The 19,068-nt window shown below is 37.9% G+C and overlaps 1 protein-coding gene across 12 annotated transcripts in view; it reads left to right on the forward strand.

Annotated features, from left to right (window-relative positions):
- Nucleotides 1–19,068, forward strand: part of macf1a (microtubule actin crosslinking factor 1a) — a 536,531-nt gene that overhangs the window by 409,958 nt on the left and 107,505 nt on the right. For all 12 annotated transcript variants that reach the window (XM_060847668.1, XM_060847672.1, XM_060847670.1 and 9 more), the window contains 3 exons: nt 10,428–10,589; nt 14,876–15,046; nt 17,372–17,538. In XM_060847668.1, the coding sequence (XP_060703651.1) occupies nt 10,428–10,589; nt 14,876–15,046; nt 17,372–17,538 (500 nt within the window). The remainder of the gene's footprint in view (nt 1–10,427; nt 10,590–14,875; nt 15,047–17,371; nt 17,539–19,068) is intronic.

The raw sequence follows: 19,068 nt of genomic DNA on the forward strand, positions 1-19,068 counted from the left end.
CATTATCAGAAGACCAGAGAAGATCTGATTGAATGCATAAATGTAGTTTTGGCTCTTTTGTGTGAAGTGATTTTATTGATTGGATATACTTCATTTAATGTGGCAAGTGAGTAATAAGCTGTTGGAACATCTACACATTAGAGACTTCTAATTGAATAAAAATTCCCAAGCATATTTCTCTGTTGGATTTGAAGTGAAAGACACACCGTTCCAAAAATCTGGTTAATTTTCCTTTTTTGTGTGTTATTTAAGACACTTTGGAATTATGGGGAAGCCACTCAGCAGGCCAGACTGTTTACGACGTAATAATCCCACCTGTTTAGGAAAAAATGAAGATGATGATATGTACATTGAAGATTGTTACATTCCACAAAGATCCATATATGACACTATGAGAATTAATGAACAAATAGATCTAGGAACAAAAGGTAACCAGCCATCAAGAAGTTTTGCTGATCACACACACTCTGTAAACCAGAGAGCTGTAGAGACGAGCACGTTATCAAGTAATGGAACTCCTACAACATCCAGTGTATTTGAAACAAGAGCTAGTTGTGAAAGTAAAAAATTAGATGAAAGAGTTATATTTGATGCATTAAAACTGAGCAGTGATGTGATCCGGTCCTCTGGCCCACCAAAAAGGAGACCGCATGTGGAGAGGAAAGAGAATATTAATAGGAGATCATGGAAAGCTTTCTTGCCACCAAATTTTCCAGACTTTGCAGAAAGAACCGAAATCCCACCAAATGAATCTGCAGGCAGCATAAATTTGAATCAAGAGAAAAGACATTCTAGCCAATTCCCTGTTGAGCTTCCTAATCTATCTTCTGAAAACGAATTGACCATAGTGAAATCAGCATTAGAAAATGAAAATAATTCCACATTTCAGCATGGAGCTGAAAGTAAATTCAAAGATACTATAATACTGTCTCAAAGTTCGGAAAGTGAATATGTTCCATTACTAGAATACAAGGATGTACCAGTGATGGCTAGACATTTGCCAGAGAACGATGCATGTGTATCTGCAACATGGCCAAGAGCCTTCAGGGCCAAGGGAACATTAGAAGATGCCTCATTTCTGCATAGAAGAGCATATGAAATAGCAGAGGAAAACAAAACTCTACATGCAACATCAATAGAGTGTGGAGGTGTTTCAAATTTGGGTGCAATCAAAATAAACACTGACATTTACAATGTACAGGTTGATTTTGGAGAACAGGATGCTGTCATAGAATTCAAAAACCAAATTAATCCTGGGGCTGGGGCGCAGTGTGAAGATGAAAAAGTATTGTTTAGTTCAGAATGTCTGAGTGAAGAATCAGCACTTCTTCACCTGGATGCTGTAATCCAGGAAAGCATAGAGGGAGACATAGACTCACTGTTACAATTTGAACAAGAGGAACAGTGGTTAAATGAAAGCAAAGAATATCTCAGTGAAGAATTGGCACTTCAGCAACTAGATGCTGCAATCATGGAAATTACAGAGGAAGAGACTGACCCTCTATTAAAATTTGAAGAGCAAACATTTACTGATGACAAACACCTTAGTCAAAAATCAGCTTTTCAACATCTAGATGTAATGCAAACTTCAGTAGGTGATATAGACTCTCTACTACAATTTGAAGAAGAGGAGAGAAACCTCATTGAAGACAGCAATGTTTTCAATGAACTGTCAACACTTCAAGCAAGCTCCAAGATCTTGGAAAACACAGAAGGAGATAAGGACTCTCTGTTACAGTTTGAAGATGAAGAAAGATACTTGATTGAAGAGAGCAACACTTTTGAAGAAGAGTCTGCAATTCAGCAAGAAGGTGCTATAATCCTAGAAAACACAGTGGCAGACAAAGATTCATTTTTGGAATTTGAAGTGGAAGTCAGCCAGTTATTGGATGATACCGAAATAACAGATTCTGATGTGATAATTGAAGGGAAAGAAAACCTTATGGCTGTCCAAAAATTAAGCTCTGCAAGTACAGAAAAGTCTGATGAATGGAAAATAATTGAAGAGTTAAACAGAAAACCACAAAACAGTAGAAAAGCTATTGAGAGAGAAACTGTCATTGAGCATAAATCAGCCAATACAGATTGGAAAAATAATATTGATCAGAAAGCAAAATCTGAGGGCATCTTTGAATCTGAAGGACAACAGACAGATTTAAATTGTGACACTACTGGACCAGAGGAAGCTGATGTATATCAAAAAGGAATTGCAGCTATATCTAAGGATAATTATAGTGAGATATTCACTAATGATCTTTGGAAGGAAAGTTTGGTTGATGCAGAGGATATATTAGTCAATTCAGAGGAAAAATCTAAATGTGATAAAGAAACCACTGTTTTGTTTGAAGCAAATAATAAAAGTACTGATTATGAAACCCTAATCCAGGAATGTGAAATATATAATCCTGTCTTTACAAAAGATGGGCAACAAAATTCTGTTAAATTAGAACAATATGGAACAACAGATTCATCAATACCATCCGATCTAAATCTTGATTACTGTGCTCAGGAAGTAGTAATTTTGCCAAGTGTGCAGGAGAATAAAGAAATGCAGGCAAACTCTGTGCAATTAAGTGAGCATGATATTGTTGAACATCCTTTAACAGTTTCCATAGTAACATCATGTCTCGATCTCTCATACCGTGCTTTGGAAATGGGAACATTACTCAGTGACGGGAAGGTTAAAGAAATGCAATCACCCATTGTACAACTAAAGGAATGTGAAATAGTTGCTGAGCCTCCTACTACAAATTCTCCCTTAGAATCCATCACGGATCAATCCAACTGTAGTCTGGAAGTATCAACATTTCCCAGAGTATGTAATGCAGGCTTTGAAGTGAAGAAATTCATTGGTGACTTTGAAGGGAAGCAAGGCCTACATTCAGATAGCGAAAGTAAGAAATGGGTTGAATTTGAAATGCAGGAAATTAAAGTTCAGTTGGAATCATCAAACATGGATCTGGAACCTGGTGAAACTCAAATTCAAATTCCTGTCACTTGTAGTTGCACTGATATTAAGCAGAAAGATTTGTCAGACTTAGATGAAGTTAAATGGTCAGGAAGTTTCAATACTGTTTCTTGTGACACAGTGGATGTGTGTAGTTCAGGACAACAGTTAGAAATTGAGCCTCTCAGAATAGATATTGAGTCTGATGTGATCGTTCATAATAATAGATGTTCCAGTGAAGTACTGTTGTTTAACATTGATGTGGATCGACCACTTGAAGCAATCCGGTTTCTCTTTCAATGTGATGAAGAAGTGGACGTTAGTGAGCCAACTGTCACAACACAAGCAACTGCAGCTGAAAGTAGGGATTTGGACCCAAAAGCAGATGTACGGGAAAATGTTTCGAATTCATGCTTTGGGGATGACTTTATTGAAGCAGGAATGCTGGAGTATTTATTTCAGTTAGAATCACGTGAAGAATCCAAAGTCACTATTCCAAGGATAGTGACCTTGGAACCAGGTTCACACGATCTAAGTTTAGATACTAACACAAAGGAGTTTACTACGGAACCAAATGAAGTTGAATTTTCTGTTTCAAGTGAAGATTTGGATACCGATATTGAGGTATTTATGATATTCTCTGCTATTCAAAATTCCTAATAATCTTGACAAATTAGCAATAAATATGGAATGAAAGCGTATACAACGATTTGTAGCTCTGAATAAATTTTTAAAATTAAGTTTCCACTTTGGCAATTTCAAATATATCTCCTGTCTTTGTAAAAAAGATTTAAGTTAATCGATAAGTTATCATAGGAGAAAAAATCATTTTCTGCCTCCGTTTCCCTTTTTAAAAGTCTGATTTTAAAAGTCAGTTAATTATAGGGTTCATGAAATATATCTAATGCAATGTGAGTGGAAAGTATCTGTTGTGTTCTTCCAGATCTAGCAAAGATCAAAGAATTTGACTATTTAACCAAAGCATCCCAAGATTTCAGAAATAATCTTAACAATTAAATGAAATATGCACATTAGTTTTGATTAACAATGATTTATCTGTTATTGCTGGTCTACTGAAAGGGTTTTGAATTCCTTAACTAGATAACCACCAAGTTCAAGTGTCAGACTTGCAGGTAAATTGATTCACTTAAAATCAGTAAATCAGCTGACTTTCAAACTTTGCCACTTTCGATTTGAATTAGTCTGGTTGGTTCTCGTTACTTGGATCACAACTATAGCTGGTTGTTTGAATAGCATTTTTTGGCAACTGTTCAAAATGTCTGTCATCTAAGACATTCCAATATCTTGATAGACGAAATGTTTAAAATTCCATTTTTTTTTATTTTAAGCATGTGCCTGTAAAAATTAGGTCTAGGCTTATGCTCAGATTTATAATCTAGCCAAATAAAAAGAGGAGCTTTTAGTGATCTTACATCACTATATTCAATGTATGTAGACCAAACTTTTCAGAAGAGGAAATAGCAATTTAAGACTATATTACATAAATGGCCACAATTGTGCAGCCATTTCGGTAGTCACTACAAAAAGTTTGTTGTGCAAGTACAATCACCAGTTTTCACAGCTGGTTGACACTTGGATCCAGAATGTTTGCATATGACTTAGCTTTCTCAGAGCAGCAGACACCAGACAACTTCACCTAGCCATTGCCAGTTGAACCAGCAAGTTTGATCTTTTAAAGGCATCGTTCTTTGTGCATATTTGGATTCCTATCGTTCATTGTGAGAGTAGGAAAATGATTTATTTTCTATTGTGTCAAAATTGTCATTTAAATGGACCTTACAATTTGTGGGGAGGTAAAAGGCTATGTGGCATACCATTCTTCTCAATTCTGTCAATAATCTATCTCTGAAATTAGGAATTAATTATTCAGGGAACTGACTTAGAAAACTTCTATTCATTTTTCCTGTTGCAGCATTGCATTGGATAGGAGCTGAGAATGTTGTTTAAATTTGTACGAAGTGATGATTATTTCAATCTTTTTAGATATGAAGTCATTCTGCTCAATTTCTAGAAATGTGATTGTATGATATTGTTGCATTGAATTAGTTGCAGAGGCAATGATGCTTAGTTTAGCTTACTTGTGAAAGTATGGATATTTTATGTTGTATGTGTTCCGCAGCTTTTCTGTCATTTATGGTTCTGTGCTGTTTATGTAAGTGTGATCTATGTTTAATTGATACACTTGGGTGTTAATGATGTCACTGAACATGGTTACCCAGTTTAGATTAGATTAGATTACTTAGTGTGGAAACAGGCCCTTCGGCCCAACAAGTCCACACGGACCCGCCGAAGAGCAACCCACCCATACCCCTACATTTACCCCTTACCTAACACTACGGGAAATTTAGCATGGCCAATTCACCTGACCCGCACATCTTTGGACTGTGGGAGGAAACCGGAGCACCCGGAGGAAACCCACGCAGACACGGGGAGAACGTGCAAACTCCACACAGACAGTCGCCTGAGGCGGGAATTGAACCCAGGTCCCTGGCGCTGAGGCAGCAGTGCTAACCATTGTGCCACCATGCCGCCCTTTGAATGTAGACTCCACTGAAAATTACACCTTGAGTCTGTTTTCTGATTTGATTTGTTGCATATTTTTAAAAGCAATAAATTTTGGTCTTCAACTTAATTGTGTCCTGAATTAATCAGGAAGTTTTACCTTGATCAATGTCCAACAATTCCATGTTTACTGACTAGTGGATGTGTAACTTAATCTGCAAATGCAGCTGCGTACGCCCTCTAAAAGACAACAACTGTATGCCAAGCTTTCATTGCTGACCTTGTTTAAAAGGATGTCATTTGTATCTGCCAATAACACAATTTGTTTTGCATATTCTTAACTATCTAAATGCAGTAGCAGGACCAAGACTTCAACGATTATTGTTGGAAAAACATTACTTACCTTCTATATTAGTTTAGTCTGGTGGTGTTGGAGCAGGGATCCGGCTGTCTGAGTGCATTGATTGAACTTTGTCTCCCTGTACGCACATAGTGATTTGAACAAAATTCTGGTAATATGACCACACACTGTCTGTCCCTAGCAGTTATGAAAAAGTGGTGGTAAGCTACCTTCATAAGCTGCTTCAGTCTGGTGGAGGTGTTCCAAAAATTGTATCAGGTAGGGATTTCCAGGATTTTGTGTCCCCAACAATAAAGGAGCTGGCCTATATGGTCTCGTCGGAATCTTAAAAGTTGCGTTGATCCCATTGCCCTTATATTTAGTTAAGGCTGCGAGTTTGGGAAATGCTGTCGAAGAAAGTCTTAGCAAGTTGCTGCAACAGAGATAGTAAACTCTACTGCCTCTGTATGTTCGTAGTGGATGAGGTACTGATCTTGAGTATTGCTGCATTTACAGTTACAAGGCAATTGAACAGCCTTCTGTTACACCATGACTTGTCTTAGTGAACCAGCAGTGGTGAATCAGCCACTGCAGAATACCCTTGACCACCTGTGGCATCCTGATACATGTTAATAAGCTCATCCTGTGGATTTTCTGTTTAATGCATTTGCTGACCCAGGTCAGGAACTCGGTAATAATTTCATTGATTTTGCTATTGCAAGATGGTTATTTGCACTTGAGACTCTTTCAAAGCAGTTTTTTATTATTTTATAAAGTTAGACCAACACCAGGCAATAACATCACTGATGTAATTTCATTGTCCAAAGAGGAAGTTCTCAGTAGCCCATGGCTTTTGAAGACTTCTGAATAGTCATTACCCTCCCAATGGTTACAAATTCCTTAACCCTTCAATGTAATTTTTTTCAGTCTTTTCATCTTTGAAGTTCTGTTGCTCTTTTCTTGATTATATGTTAGCTCATTTTGGGATGATGTGGACTGTGAAATTGTTCCTTTTCTATTTGCTCCTTGACCACCTTAATGCTTCAAGGCTATTTCCACTTAAATCAATTATCATTCACATGCCATAGTTACTTCAGTTGATTTTTTTCGATCATCAGCTGCAATGTGTACATTAGAAATGTCGACAGTATATGAAAAGTATATGTTTGAAATCAGTACTTTATTAGAAAATAGCACCATGTTAATAACACTTGTTAGCTAAGCCCTTGGGCTTTACTAGCTTCTGTTTTTTACATTCAAAATTCACCAAATACAATCATGAAAGCTGTTCGCATATTTCCACTGTTAGTTACAAAACCATTCCTGGTCAAGATAATTTCCTCTTAAAAACAATGGCATATGAATATATAATAGGCTTCAGCACAAAATAGGCATCAACAAATCAGAAAAATGATTTTGCACTCTGCCCAAATTGTCTTGCTGGCCTACCTGAAAAATAGGTTCCCAATTTGCTGCTGCCCAATTACTATCCAAGTGAACTGAAAAGTAGTGATGTGTTGATAACCTAAAACTTTTTTTGCTGCCCAACTCCCTTTACTGAAGGGTGGGGAAACCATTTAAATGCCTGTTTAAAAATTAGCTGGGAGTTGGCTTACCACACAAGTTAAGTTTAAACATTCTGATAAAGGCAAAATAAAATAGATGCTAGAAATCTGAAATTTAAAAAAAATCCTGGAGAAACTCAGCAGGTCTGGCAACATCTATGAAGGTTTAAAATTTAAACGCACAGGTTAAAATTTTGAGTCCACTATGACTCTTCAGAACAAACTTACAAGTCATATTGGACTCAACATTAACACTGACTTCTTTGTCTCGCCACAAATGCAGCCACCATTTTCTATTTTTATTTTCAAGTTAAACATTGTTTAAAAGTTTGAGAAGATTTGTTGCTGAGGTGCTCATTGTTGTGGTTCTGTTCGCCGAGCTGGGAATTTGTGTTGCTGACGTTTCGTCCCCTGTCTAGGTGACATCCTCGGTGTTTGGGATCCTCCTGTGAAGCGTTTCTATGATGTTTTCTCCGGCATTTATACTGGTTTGTCTCTGCTGCTTCCAGTTGTCAGTTCCAGCTATCCGCTGCAGTGGCTGGTATATTGGGTCCAGGTCGATGTGTTTGTTGATAGAATCTGTGGATGAGTACCATGCCTCTAGGAATTCCCTGGCTGTTCTCTGATTGGCTTGTCCTCTAATAGTAGTGTTGTACCAGTTGCTTGTCATCCGCGTGTGTGGCTACTAAGGATAGCTGGTCGTGTCGTTTCGTGGCTAGTTGGTGTTCATGGATACGGATCGTTAGCCATCTTCCTGTTTGTCCTGTGTAGTGTTTTGTGCAGTCCTTGCATGGGATTTTGTACATTATGTTGGTTTTGCTCATGTTGGGTATTGGGTCCTTTGTCCTGGTGTCTGAGAGTGGCTGTTGGTTTGTGTGCTGTTAGGAGTCCTAGTGGTCGTAGAAGTCTGGGTCAGCAGAATGAGGACATGCCACAGCCCAAAGGACTAGCCACATTACCATACATCAAGAACATTTCTGAACTGACAGCCAGACTGCTGTGACCACTAGGACTCCTAAGAGCACACAAATCAACAGCCACTCTCAGAAAACAACTCACCAGGACAAAGGACCCAATACCCAGCATGAGCAAAACCAACATAATGTACAAAATCCCATGCAAGGACTGCACAAAACATTACATAGAACAAACGGGAAGACGACTAACGATCCGTATCCATGAACACAAACTAGCCATGAAACGACAAGACCAGCTATCCTTAGTAGCCCCACACGCGGATGACCAGCAACGTGAGTTCGACTGGTACAACACTATTATAGGACAAGCCAAACAGAGAACAGCCAGGGAATTCCTCGAGGCATGGCACTCATCCACAGATTCTATCAACAAACACATCGACCTGAACCCAATATACCGGCCACTGCAGCGGATAGCTGGAACTGACAACCGGAAGCGGCGGAGACAAGCCACTATAAATGCCGGAAGAAAGATCACAGAAGCCCTTCACAGGAGGCTCCCAAGCACTGAGGATGTCACCTAGACAGGGGACGAAACGTCAGCAACACAAATTCACGGCTCGGTGAATAGAACCACAATTGTTTGTTAACATGCATAATTTAAGTTAAGTTTTTCTGTCTTTGGATAAATCCACAATTAGGCAAGATACATAACCATGGTTGACCACTTTTTAAAAAAATTCGACCCATTATGGCACACATCCAGAAGAGGTGATGCTTGAACCCACCTTCTAGCCTGGAAGTAGGGACTCTGCACCTATATGACTAGAGATTTAAACCAAACAAGTAGCATTTTCACTTACTCCCAATACTGAAAGAGACTATTTGTAAGCAGTATCGAGAGATGCATTAATTTGTAATTTTTCATGTGCTTGAGCAATAGCAAATTACAGCTCATGAAGTCATATTCAATTCTGAGATTTTTAATCAGTAATGAAATCAAAGATTGTGGAGAAAATGCAGGAAGGTGAAGTTGGGTTGTCAGGTCAGCTGTGATCTCATTGAATGATGGAGCAGACTCGATGGTCTAAATGGCTTGCTTCTATTCCTATATCTTATGGTCTCCATTCCAACTCTGTGCCTATCTTGTACAGTCCAGTGCATTTGAATGTAAAAAACAAAAGCTCGGGACTTAGATGACAATGCTAATACTTGTTACAATATGCAAAAGTAAAGTAACTTATTAAGTGCAGATTTCTAATACCAGGAGATTTGATTTCACATGCTATTGAAATTTCTATTGTGGAACAATCTGTCTCCTAACTTTATTTTTTTCCTATTCCATGGCATTCTGAATAAGTAACAAAACTGAGTAATGACTCTGCCATGTCAGTGCCAACCCTCTTAAAACAGTTGGGCATCTGTAGGTGTTTCAACTTGTCACCTTCAGCACATAAAAATTTAATACTATGTTTGACAAAGTTTTGCTCAGTTTTTGTACCCATTGAGAGAATTACGTCAAATCAGGTCAGCTTTTTACGTATTCCAGAGACCGCTTCTGTTGAACTAATGCCTTAATTTCTCTCACTATATAGTAGTAGAGAAAGTAGTAGTCCTATGGTTAGAAGTTTTTGCATTTGGCACAAAAGCAGAAAATATCCGGGAACTGTGCTGCTTTAATTCTTTGACTACTGAGTCTATCATACAAAAAAAGTCACTATTTGAAAATTGAAGGAAATGCCAAAGTATTTGTTCATAGTCAGATGTCATAAGGTTAAGTTATATGGTCTAATATTGGAATTCAACGGCATCAGTTTTAATTGTCTCGAACTGATGGGAAATATGTTAACAGATGTATTTTATATTGAGAGATCTGAGGACTTGAGAGAATTTAGTTTGATATAAACTACAATTCAATCTTTTTACAGTTTTCAACCTAGGCCTTGAACCTTCGTCATTATGACATTCCAAAATGTGTATTTGTATATCTAGTTAATGATTTTAATTGTATACTGGTTTTGTGTGGGGACATATGGTGATGTTGCCATTCTTATGCAAAATAGCATTATTTCAAGGTGACCAGTATTGTTGACTGATTTTTTTTTACTCATTTCATTATTCTTCTTTTGGTTTAGACATTCCAGAAAGTTCAGGTGGATCCCATTCATTACAAACTTCAGCAGGCTAATGCAGTGGGGCAGGGTCTTATTCAGAGTGCTGCAAAGAATGCCAACACCCAAGGACTTGAACATGATCTTGATGAGACAAACACCAGATGGAACACACTCAATAAAAAGGTTTGTTCTTCTTTGCTTTGAAAAAGAAACCATTTTGTTTTTGTAGATATATAAGAATTATTAAGGCTAAAGAAAGATTAATTCAAACTTTTAGTGTGCTTTGTACATTCCAAGTTTGTTTAATCAATAATCAGTACAAAAATAAAGGTTCAACCCTTAAAATCGGGATGCTGGCCTCACAAGATAGCTTAACACTTACAACATTAAGAAGTTAAGTAAATCTTTTTTTAAATTGCACTTCTATAATGCCATATAATGTTCTGTAAAGTATACCAAAGCACTTCAATACCAGTGAATTACTTTGAAGTGCAATCATTTGTTTTCAAATGAATGTTGTAGAAACCAATACACCAACTTTCAGAGACCAATCGTATTGTATCTTCTGATGAACCAAACAAATCTGTCCAGATGAAAACAATCCAATATTAATCACCAGCCTGTGTCTAGGTATCTCAGCTTATCTAGGGCAGCATTAAAGTAATTTAGATTGGGAATACTCTCCACCTTGTTGAGTGGTGCTTCCATAGTATTGAATGGGCTAAATTAAAACAAATTTAACAACTCAGAAATTAGTGTCCAAGAGACTTGGTGCCATCAGTAGCAACAGCATCTGCAACCTTGTGATCCAGCGCATGTACCATTCTACCTTTGCCATAACTCTGGAGAATCCAAACAAAGAGACTTGAGGATGCAGGTGCATAGTTCCTTGAAAGTGAAGTTGCAGGCAGACAAGATGGTGAAGGAGGTGTTTAGCATGCTTGCTATCATTGGTCAGAACATTGACTGTAGGAGTTGGGACTTCATGTTGCGACTGTACTGGACATTAAAGCCACTTTGAGTACTGCATACAATTCTGGTCACCCTTCTATAGGAAGGATATTATCAAACCTGAGAGGATGCAGAAAAGATTTACAAAACTTTTGTCAGTATAGTGATTGTAATAAGATCAGTCAGGTGGACATCATACAATATGCATTCTGAGGAAGGTTCACTCAACCTGAAACATCAACTCTGATTTCTTTTCACAGATGCTGCTAAACCAGCTGAGCTTTTCCAGCAACTTGTGTTTTTTTTTACCTGATCATTTGAATATGAGTTCGCTAATTGGGGCTGACTGATATATAAACAGGAGAGTCAGACATTCTGTCCCCTCTGAGTCTGAGGAAGGCGAACCAGTCAAGTACTATGCACGTGTAAATAAAGGGTGACATGGTGACAGGACACCATCCTTTGTGGAGTTATTTCAGGCAGGACTAAAGGATTTAAGTTATAGGGAGAGGCTGAACCGGCTGTTTTGTTCCTGGAGCATCAGAGACTGAGGACTGACCTTTATAGGTATTTTATAAACTCATGAGAGGTATGGGCAGGGGGTTTAACCAAGGTCTTTTTCTCAGATAGGGAAGACCAAAGCTAGAAGACAAAGGCTTAAGATGAGAGGGGAAAGATTTTAAAAAAGACCTAAAAGACAGATTTTTTTTTCACTGAAGCTTGTACATGGAACAAGCTGCCAACAGAAGTGGTGGAGGTGGGTATAATATTTAAAAGGCATCTGGATGGGTGCATGAATAGGAACAGTTTAAAGGGATGTGGTCCAAATGCTGACAATGGGACTAGGTCAGATTGGGATGTCTGGTCAGCTCAGACAAATTGGACTGAAGGGTCTGTTTCTGTGTTGTGTGACTCTATGACTATGACTGTACAACCATCCTTTTTGATATAGAGTGCAAAAGGGTAAGCCAGGCACACCTAACAATGAGGTGAAACTGTAACACAGGACAGTGGCACAAGCTGCTTGTGTTGTTTGGGGCTAAGCGATCACAGAACCAACAGATGAGATCTGGCTCTGCGAGTTTTGAAAAGATTTGTAGCTCAGGTTGAGGTTTTGGATGTAGGTTTGCTCACTGAGCTGGATGGTTCATTTCCAGACGTTTCATTACCTTACTAGGTAACATCGTATGTGAGGATACTAGAAAGTAATGTCTTTTTGTGGCTAGTTGGTGTTCATGTATCCTGGTGGCTAGTTTTCTGCCTGTTTGTCCAATGTAGTGTTTGTTACAGTCCTTGCACGGTATTTTGTAACAAAGGACAGTTCCTAGAGGTTGACCATTGCTCAGGCTCTGTGTCACAGGTGCTAATCTTCAGCTGATTCACTTAAATCTGTGATATCAAGAAATAACTGAAGCTACTGGACGCAACAAAAATTATTGACCCCAAGATATTCCAGCAATCATATTAAAGGCTTATGCTGCCCTTAACTAAGATGTTCCAGTATCGTACAGGCATCTGCCTACCAATGTAGAGGCAAGCCCAAATCTGTCCTCTTCACAAGAACAAGACAAAATCCAGCCTTTTTTTTAAATTCGTTTGTGGGACATAAGCGTTGCTGACTGGCCACCATTTATTGCCTGTCCTTTGTTGTACTTCATTGTCCTTCAGAAGGTGGTGATAAACTTTTTGAACTGCTGCAGTCCACATATTCTAAATCTAGCTGCAATACCATTAGAGAGGCAATTCCAGGATTTTGACCAATGACCATGAAGAAATAATAGTATATCCAAGTCAGGATGGTGAGTGGCTTAGAGGATTACTTGCACCTGGTGGTGCTCCCACCTCCTGCCCTTGTCCTTCAGAGTGATGTAAGGAGTTATTGACAATGCTATTGAGTTCAGGTTTGGGGGCCAGGGACCCACTTTTGAGTTCCTCTTGGGGACCATAGACACCTAAGAGGAACCAGATTTCAGGTTAGGGGGTGACCTTTTGAATAGGTAAGAGTGGCTAGTTGTGACCTTTCAAAGACATTTCATGGAAATGCTCTAAGGATTGCCATTTGGGTTGGTTACTGGGGTAGCTGCAGAGTGTGATTTGCCCTGGGACATCACATCTCCCTAGATACAGCTCTGTGGCCACATAACTGTTGTTGGAAAAACTTCCTTGGTTCACTAATGCTCTTTAGGGAAGGAAATCTGCCATCCTTACCTGGCCTCCATGAGATTCTAGAGATTCCGGAATAAGATTGATTTCTAATTGCCCTCTGAAATGTTATAGAGAGCCTAACTGGTTTGATGCTGTGCACATCCTTCTGAGAATAAAAAAAACCACAAGATGCACTACAATACCTCACCTAGGGTCCTGCAACAATATCTTCCAAACTGCAACCTCAGCCACCTAAAAGAACGAGCAGTGGATGCACAGGAATACCAGGATCTGCAAATTCTATGCCAGCTGACGCATCTTGAATTAAAACTGTGTTGCCATTCTTTCAATGTCACTAGGATAAAATCCTTCATAACAGCACTTTAGGTATGTAACTGCACCACATCAAATTCAGTAGCTCAAGGTAGCTCACTGCCCACTTCTTACAAGACACTTAGTGCTGAGAACTAAGAACTGACCTAGACTCTGAATGAAAAAAGAAAGAAATTAGCTTCAGTTTCCACGGATTCTCAGTCCTGATAGCAATCCAGAATTTTTATTCTAAGTGTATGTGCACAAAATAGTGAATGAAGGCAGACTTGGATTCAAGCTATCATACCACTTTGAATTGAGAAGCCAACAGTTATTCATTATCTGGACTGACAAAAACAATAACCTAATTGAGCAATTTCTGTATGTGGTCTTAGTCTAGTAATGTGACACAATTTTCTGGAAAAGGAAAGAAATGCTATTTAAACTCAATATTTTGGTTCATGTGATTAAAAAGTAATATATTTAGGATTTTGGTTGAAGAGAACTTGGGCAATTGTATCGGATGAAAAGCAAAATAGCAATGTGAAACTAGAGCATTTATCATGGTTCAGTTCCTAGTTTAAACCCATTGGCAGTCATGCTATTTAATTTCCCAGATAATTATTTGTGGTATTGCAGACAGTGAATCAATCTTCCATGTTAGTGGAGCCTCCCTGTCTTCAAATCCCCTTGACCTGATGTCCCTTCTCTTCCTCTACCACCTTCTCCTCCCAGAATACCTTCACCCTGCCCCCCACTCCCACCACCACCTGCACATCTCTACCATCTCTCCCTAGCCCTTTCTTTGCCTTTGTGTCCATGGTTCTTTCTCTGCCCTTTCTTTCACCCATCTCTGGCCTTCCACCCCTACACACTCCCATCCCTCTCTGGCCTCCATTGTCCACTCACACTTGCGTCTTTATCACGACTTGTTCCTTTCTCTATCTTTCCTCTGCTCTTCCCTCTTTAGCTTGGTTGTTCTCATTCTCCTCTACAAATCTTGTATCTGTGGAGGAAAACCCTAAATTAGAATTGTTTAAAAAAAATTGTTCTTTTTCAAGGTGGCAGAGCGTATTTCCCAATTGCAAGAAGCACTGTTACACCGTGGAAAATTCCAGGACGCTTTGGAGCCTTTGTTGAGCTGGCTTACAGATACTGAAGAACTGATCGCTAATCAGAAGCCTCCATCAGCTGAATACAAAGTGGTGAAGGCACAAATTCAAGAACAGAAGGTATTTTGCACTGTAGAAGCAAAGCAATACATTTGGTTTCTCTTTTGCAATAGACAGGCTAGAATAATGGCAGATTTTGTTTGAAAAGCCATATAATGGGGTAAAATTTGAGACATGGATCAAAAGTTTAGAATACTGCACTGCAATTTTCATCTCCAGGAATTGGATTATAAAGAGACATTTGTTCCATATGCAGAGATGAACAAATGGCTATCCACTGAATTAATGCCAAGGCTGGATAGTGCAAATCACTATTCTTTCCTCCAGTTCATTGGTAAAATAAAATGTCTCAGTGCCAGTTTTCCATTTTTTGAAGAGCCCTGTCTCCAAGAAAAAGTGCTTGGCAAAGGTTTCTTTGCACATATACAAAGTAAAGACTTGAAATGCCTCTCATGTTACGAGATTGAGGAAAGTGGCACATAATTCCTCCCTTCTCCAAAGCAAAGGGGGATTTGTGAAACAACCTTTAACGAAAGCAATGTTTTTAATAGACTGAAACAATTCTCTTGAAATTTTGAACAAAGTTGAAAGTTTTATTCTGTTAATAGCTGGAGGTGTGCAAATGGACCAGCAGAGTTTTAAGGTGAAATTGATAATTAATTGAAGAGTAAAATTTGTTTATTCATATGATTCACTTTCAAAATCTTGCCCTTTATGCAGTTCCAAGAACTTTTGATATAAAGGTTCACCTTTCAGATAATGTACACCTTTCTCTTATTGCTGAACAATTGCCTTGATAATCCTGTTACAGTAACAGCTCAAGTAGTTTCAGTTGAATTAACTCCTGAATCAGCTTATCATTACTTTAGTCTTTTCTTCAGAATAACTTAATTATGTTTCAGTATACTCACAAGAATGTTCATTTGGATATATTTTGTGAAATAACAGTACCCAGTGTTTTGCGGGTGTTTATGCTGACATTAATGTCGCTTTAATGTTTCAAAGAATATTAATTACTGGACTAAAATTGATCAGGCTATATAGTAGTTCCATTATTTTAGACCACTGATCATTGCCAATAGAAGGATTCCATTTGTTGGTTTATTTTTCAGGATTTTTGGATGTTTAATCATCTAATTATGGTAATATATTATGTTAGTTTGATAATTGGATCAATGTAGCTAAGACAGTGAAACGCACAAAGTACTCTTAAAGTCTTTTAGTCCTGGATACAGAGTTACATATTGTTTTGATTGTTTGTCAACATATGTATTCTTTAGGCTATATTTATATTAGGTTTTTTTGCAAAGAGCTGAATTCGAAGGTTAAACAATTTTACATATTATCCATATAGTGTATGATCTTAAGCTATCCTGGCATTGTACAGCTTAATTTTCTATGATATAAGCTGAACCATTCCTAATTGTCTGCCTCTTTGTAGTGTGGTGTAATATAATACAGTTAGCAACATTTTAGTTGCAAAACGAACTAACACATCAAACACTGCATCTTTTATGTTTGGGGTTCAGCATCAAAGATATTTTCTCCTGGATATCTTGCTGGAATCTTTTTTCACGATAGAAGTTGGTCCTGCATTATACAGTTGATAAAGCTGAGAGTCTGGGAATGCCCTGTGAGGGGGTCAGATCTGTCTGTGATAAGGGTACCTAGGAACTCAGTTAAAATTAAGCTGGGTTGGAGGACTAAGAGAACCTTCGAGAAATAGATCTCTTTCCAAACTGGTAGTATTGGCACAGCTTTTCATTCTTCCAGGCATCTTCTGAGAGTGCATTTAATTCACAGAAGTGGATGATGAATGTGGAAGGAAATTATTAAACTCGAAGTGTGTCCTGAGGGCTGTAAGATACCTAGATGAAAGATAAGATTTTTCCTCAGCTTGCATTGAGCTTCAGTGGAGCCCAGTAGCAGACCTGAGACTGAAACATTGGCATGGGAACATGGTAGTGTGTTGAACTAGAAGGCAACTGGAAACTTGGGATCTTTTTTATGGAGAGAGCAGAGCTGTTCGGCAAAATGGTCACCCAGTCTGTGTTTCAACCCATTAAAAGGGTCAACCGCTATGTTAGTAAGAGACAGAAGATGTAACTGTTTCACTTAATTTACATCCCGTCATATCACAAGATAACTTTGAGCACTATGGGCTCATTTTTCTCTCAACATGCAAGCATTCAATAAAAATCAGGAGAACAAAATAGCTGAATGGTTGGACAATGTTTCCATAGTATCTTGCGAAGAATATGGAAAGCATAAAGGAGTCAGGAATGCGTAACAGCCTCTCAGGGCAGTTGCTTTGCAACATTGTTTCACAAAGAAATGAGATTTAAGTCTAAAGGAACTTGGCAACTGTAATTTGTTTTTGCCCAGCTGCTGCAAAGACTACTAGATGATCGCAAATCAACAGTGGAAATTATTGAAGCAGAAGGAGAAAGGATAGCAGAATCAGCAGAAACAGCTGAAAAAGAGAAGATACAAAAACAACTACAGAGCCTGAGGGAGAGATGGGACAGTTTGCTCAGCAAGGCCATTGCAAGGTATGTGGCCTTTCCATATTCATGTGGGAAGAGACAAAATCTTGTTTTACAAATAAATAAAGATATTGTTCAAACAATTTTGTCAAAAGAAGTGTAACTTTTCCGGAATTATAAGTTCCCACCATTCTTTGTCAACTATGTCGAGTTTGAAATCAAAACTGAAATAGATTGCATGTTCTAAGCTTTTGTTTTAATGGATTGTGATTTCTCAACTACTTTTGTAACTGAGTAAATACAACATTTTCAACTCTATAAAGGGAGGAAAAAGCAAACAACAAAATAAGCTTAGCAAAACTTTAATATTTTGAAAATAATTTAAATTACATTTGTACACGTAAAGAAAGGAAAGGTTTGGAAGCAGGAGCAGATTCCAGGTTGCAGTTCTCATTAATAAATGTATGAAAATAGAACAGAAAATATGTAAAAGACAGACCATATATTTGCAACACCTGAATTCAACAAAACTTCATGTCCATTTGTAAACACATGAGGACTATGTGTGAACTGATGAGTTTTTACAGCACCAAAGCAATGTGAAAAACCTTTTTATTGAGACATCCGTAGGGCTTGTAAAACTTGATTACAGTGTTAGAGTTCAGGAAACATGTGCACGTGCAGCTGTGTAGAGAGCCACTGTCAACTGAATTTACAACTTAAAGCAAACTTAAGTTAATAGTTTTTATTCCATTTTAAGTCTATAGATCTATTTATGTCACTGCACTGTAGTCAAGTGTGTAGGCATTAGAAGGAATGCCAATTGTTCCTGCAAGGAAGAATGTACTAGCACAGAACTATTTCCTCAATCCTACTCTGAAATTCTATTTAGGGCACAAGGTATGAGTGCCAGCTTGGAGATAAATCTAAATGCACATCTACTTAAAAGAAAACACACTGCTGTGTAGTCATTTGAAAAGAGATATCTCTGCATTGATATGAAGAAGATGGATTTGAATAAGTATAATTTTACATAATTTATAAGTTCCTTTCCATACAATTGAATTAATTATTCTAAATCCATGGTTGTGCAGTGAGGGGTGTTGTATATTTGATCCTGGCAGCACAAAGTAAATGTGCATCTAATCACTGCCATTCAGCGGTCAAAATCATTGTTCAAATGCTCCAATGGAGATTTCACTGCACTTAGTAACTAAAGTTATTATATTTGAACATTTAAATTGTAGATTATACAAATTCAAATTTTCCATTTATCCAAAGGCTTGTCCTCAGAATGTTAACTATAAAACTTTTTTGCATTAAAACGATTTGGAAGTTCAGAAAATATTCTGAATCCATTTGAAAAATATGCATGCTATCTGCCTTAATCATTTGACATTCTGACAGACATCTTAAGTCTTGTGGAGTATAGCAAATATGCAGCAACAAAAACAGGATGAATTAACTCTCATTCTTTGTCCAGATGCTCACATTAATTTGACAGTGTTCAAAATAAGTGAATTAATTAACATATCAGTGCTGTAAGCAACAGGAAAATGGTAAAGTGACAAATTCCATGTGAAGTTGTAAATCTCA

This window comes from Hemiscyllium ocellatum, chromosome 30 (assembly GCF_020745735.1).
Source record: "Hemiscyllium ocellatum isolate sHemOce1 chromosome 30, sHemOce1.pat.X.cur, whole genome shotgun sequence".
NCBI classification, from domain to species: Eukaryota; Metazoa; Chordata; class Chondrichthyes; order Orectolobiformes; family Hemiscylliidae; genus Hemiscyllium; species Hemiscyllium ocellatum.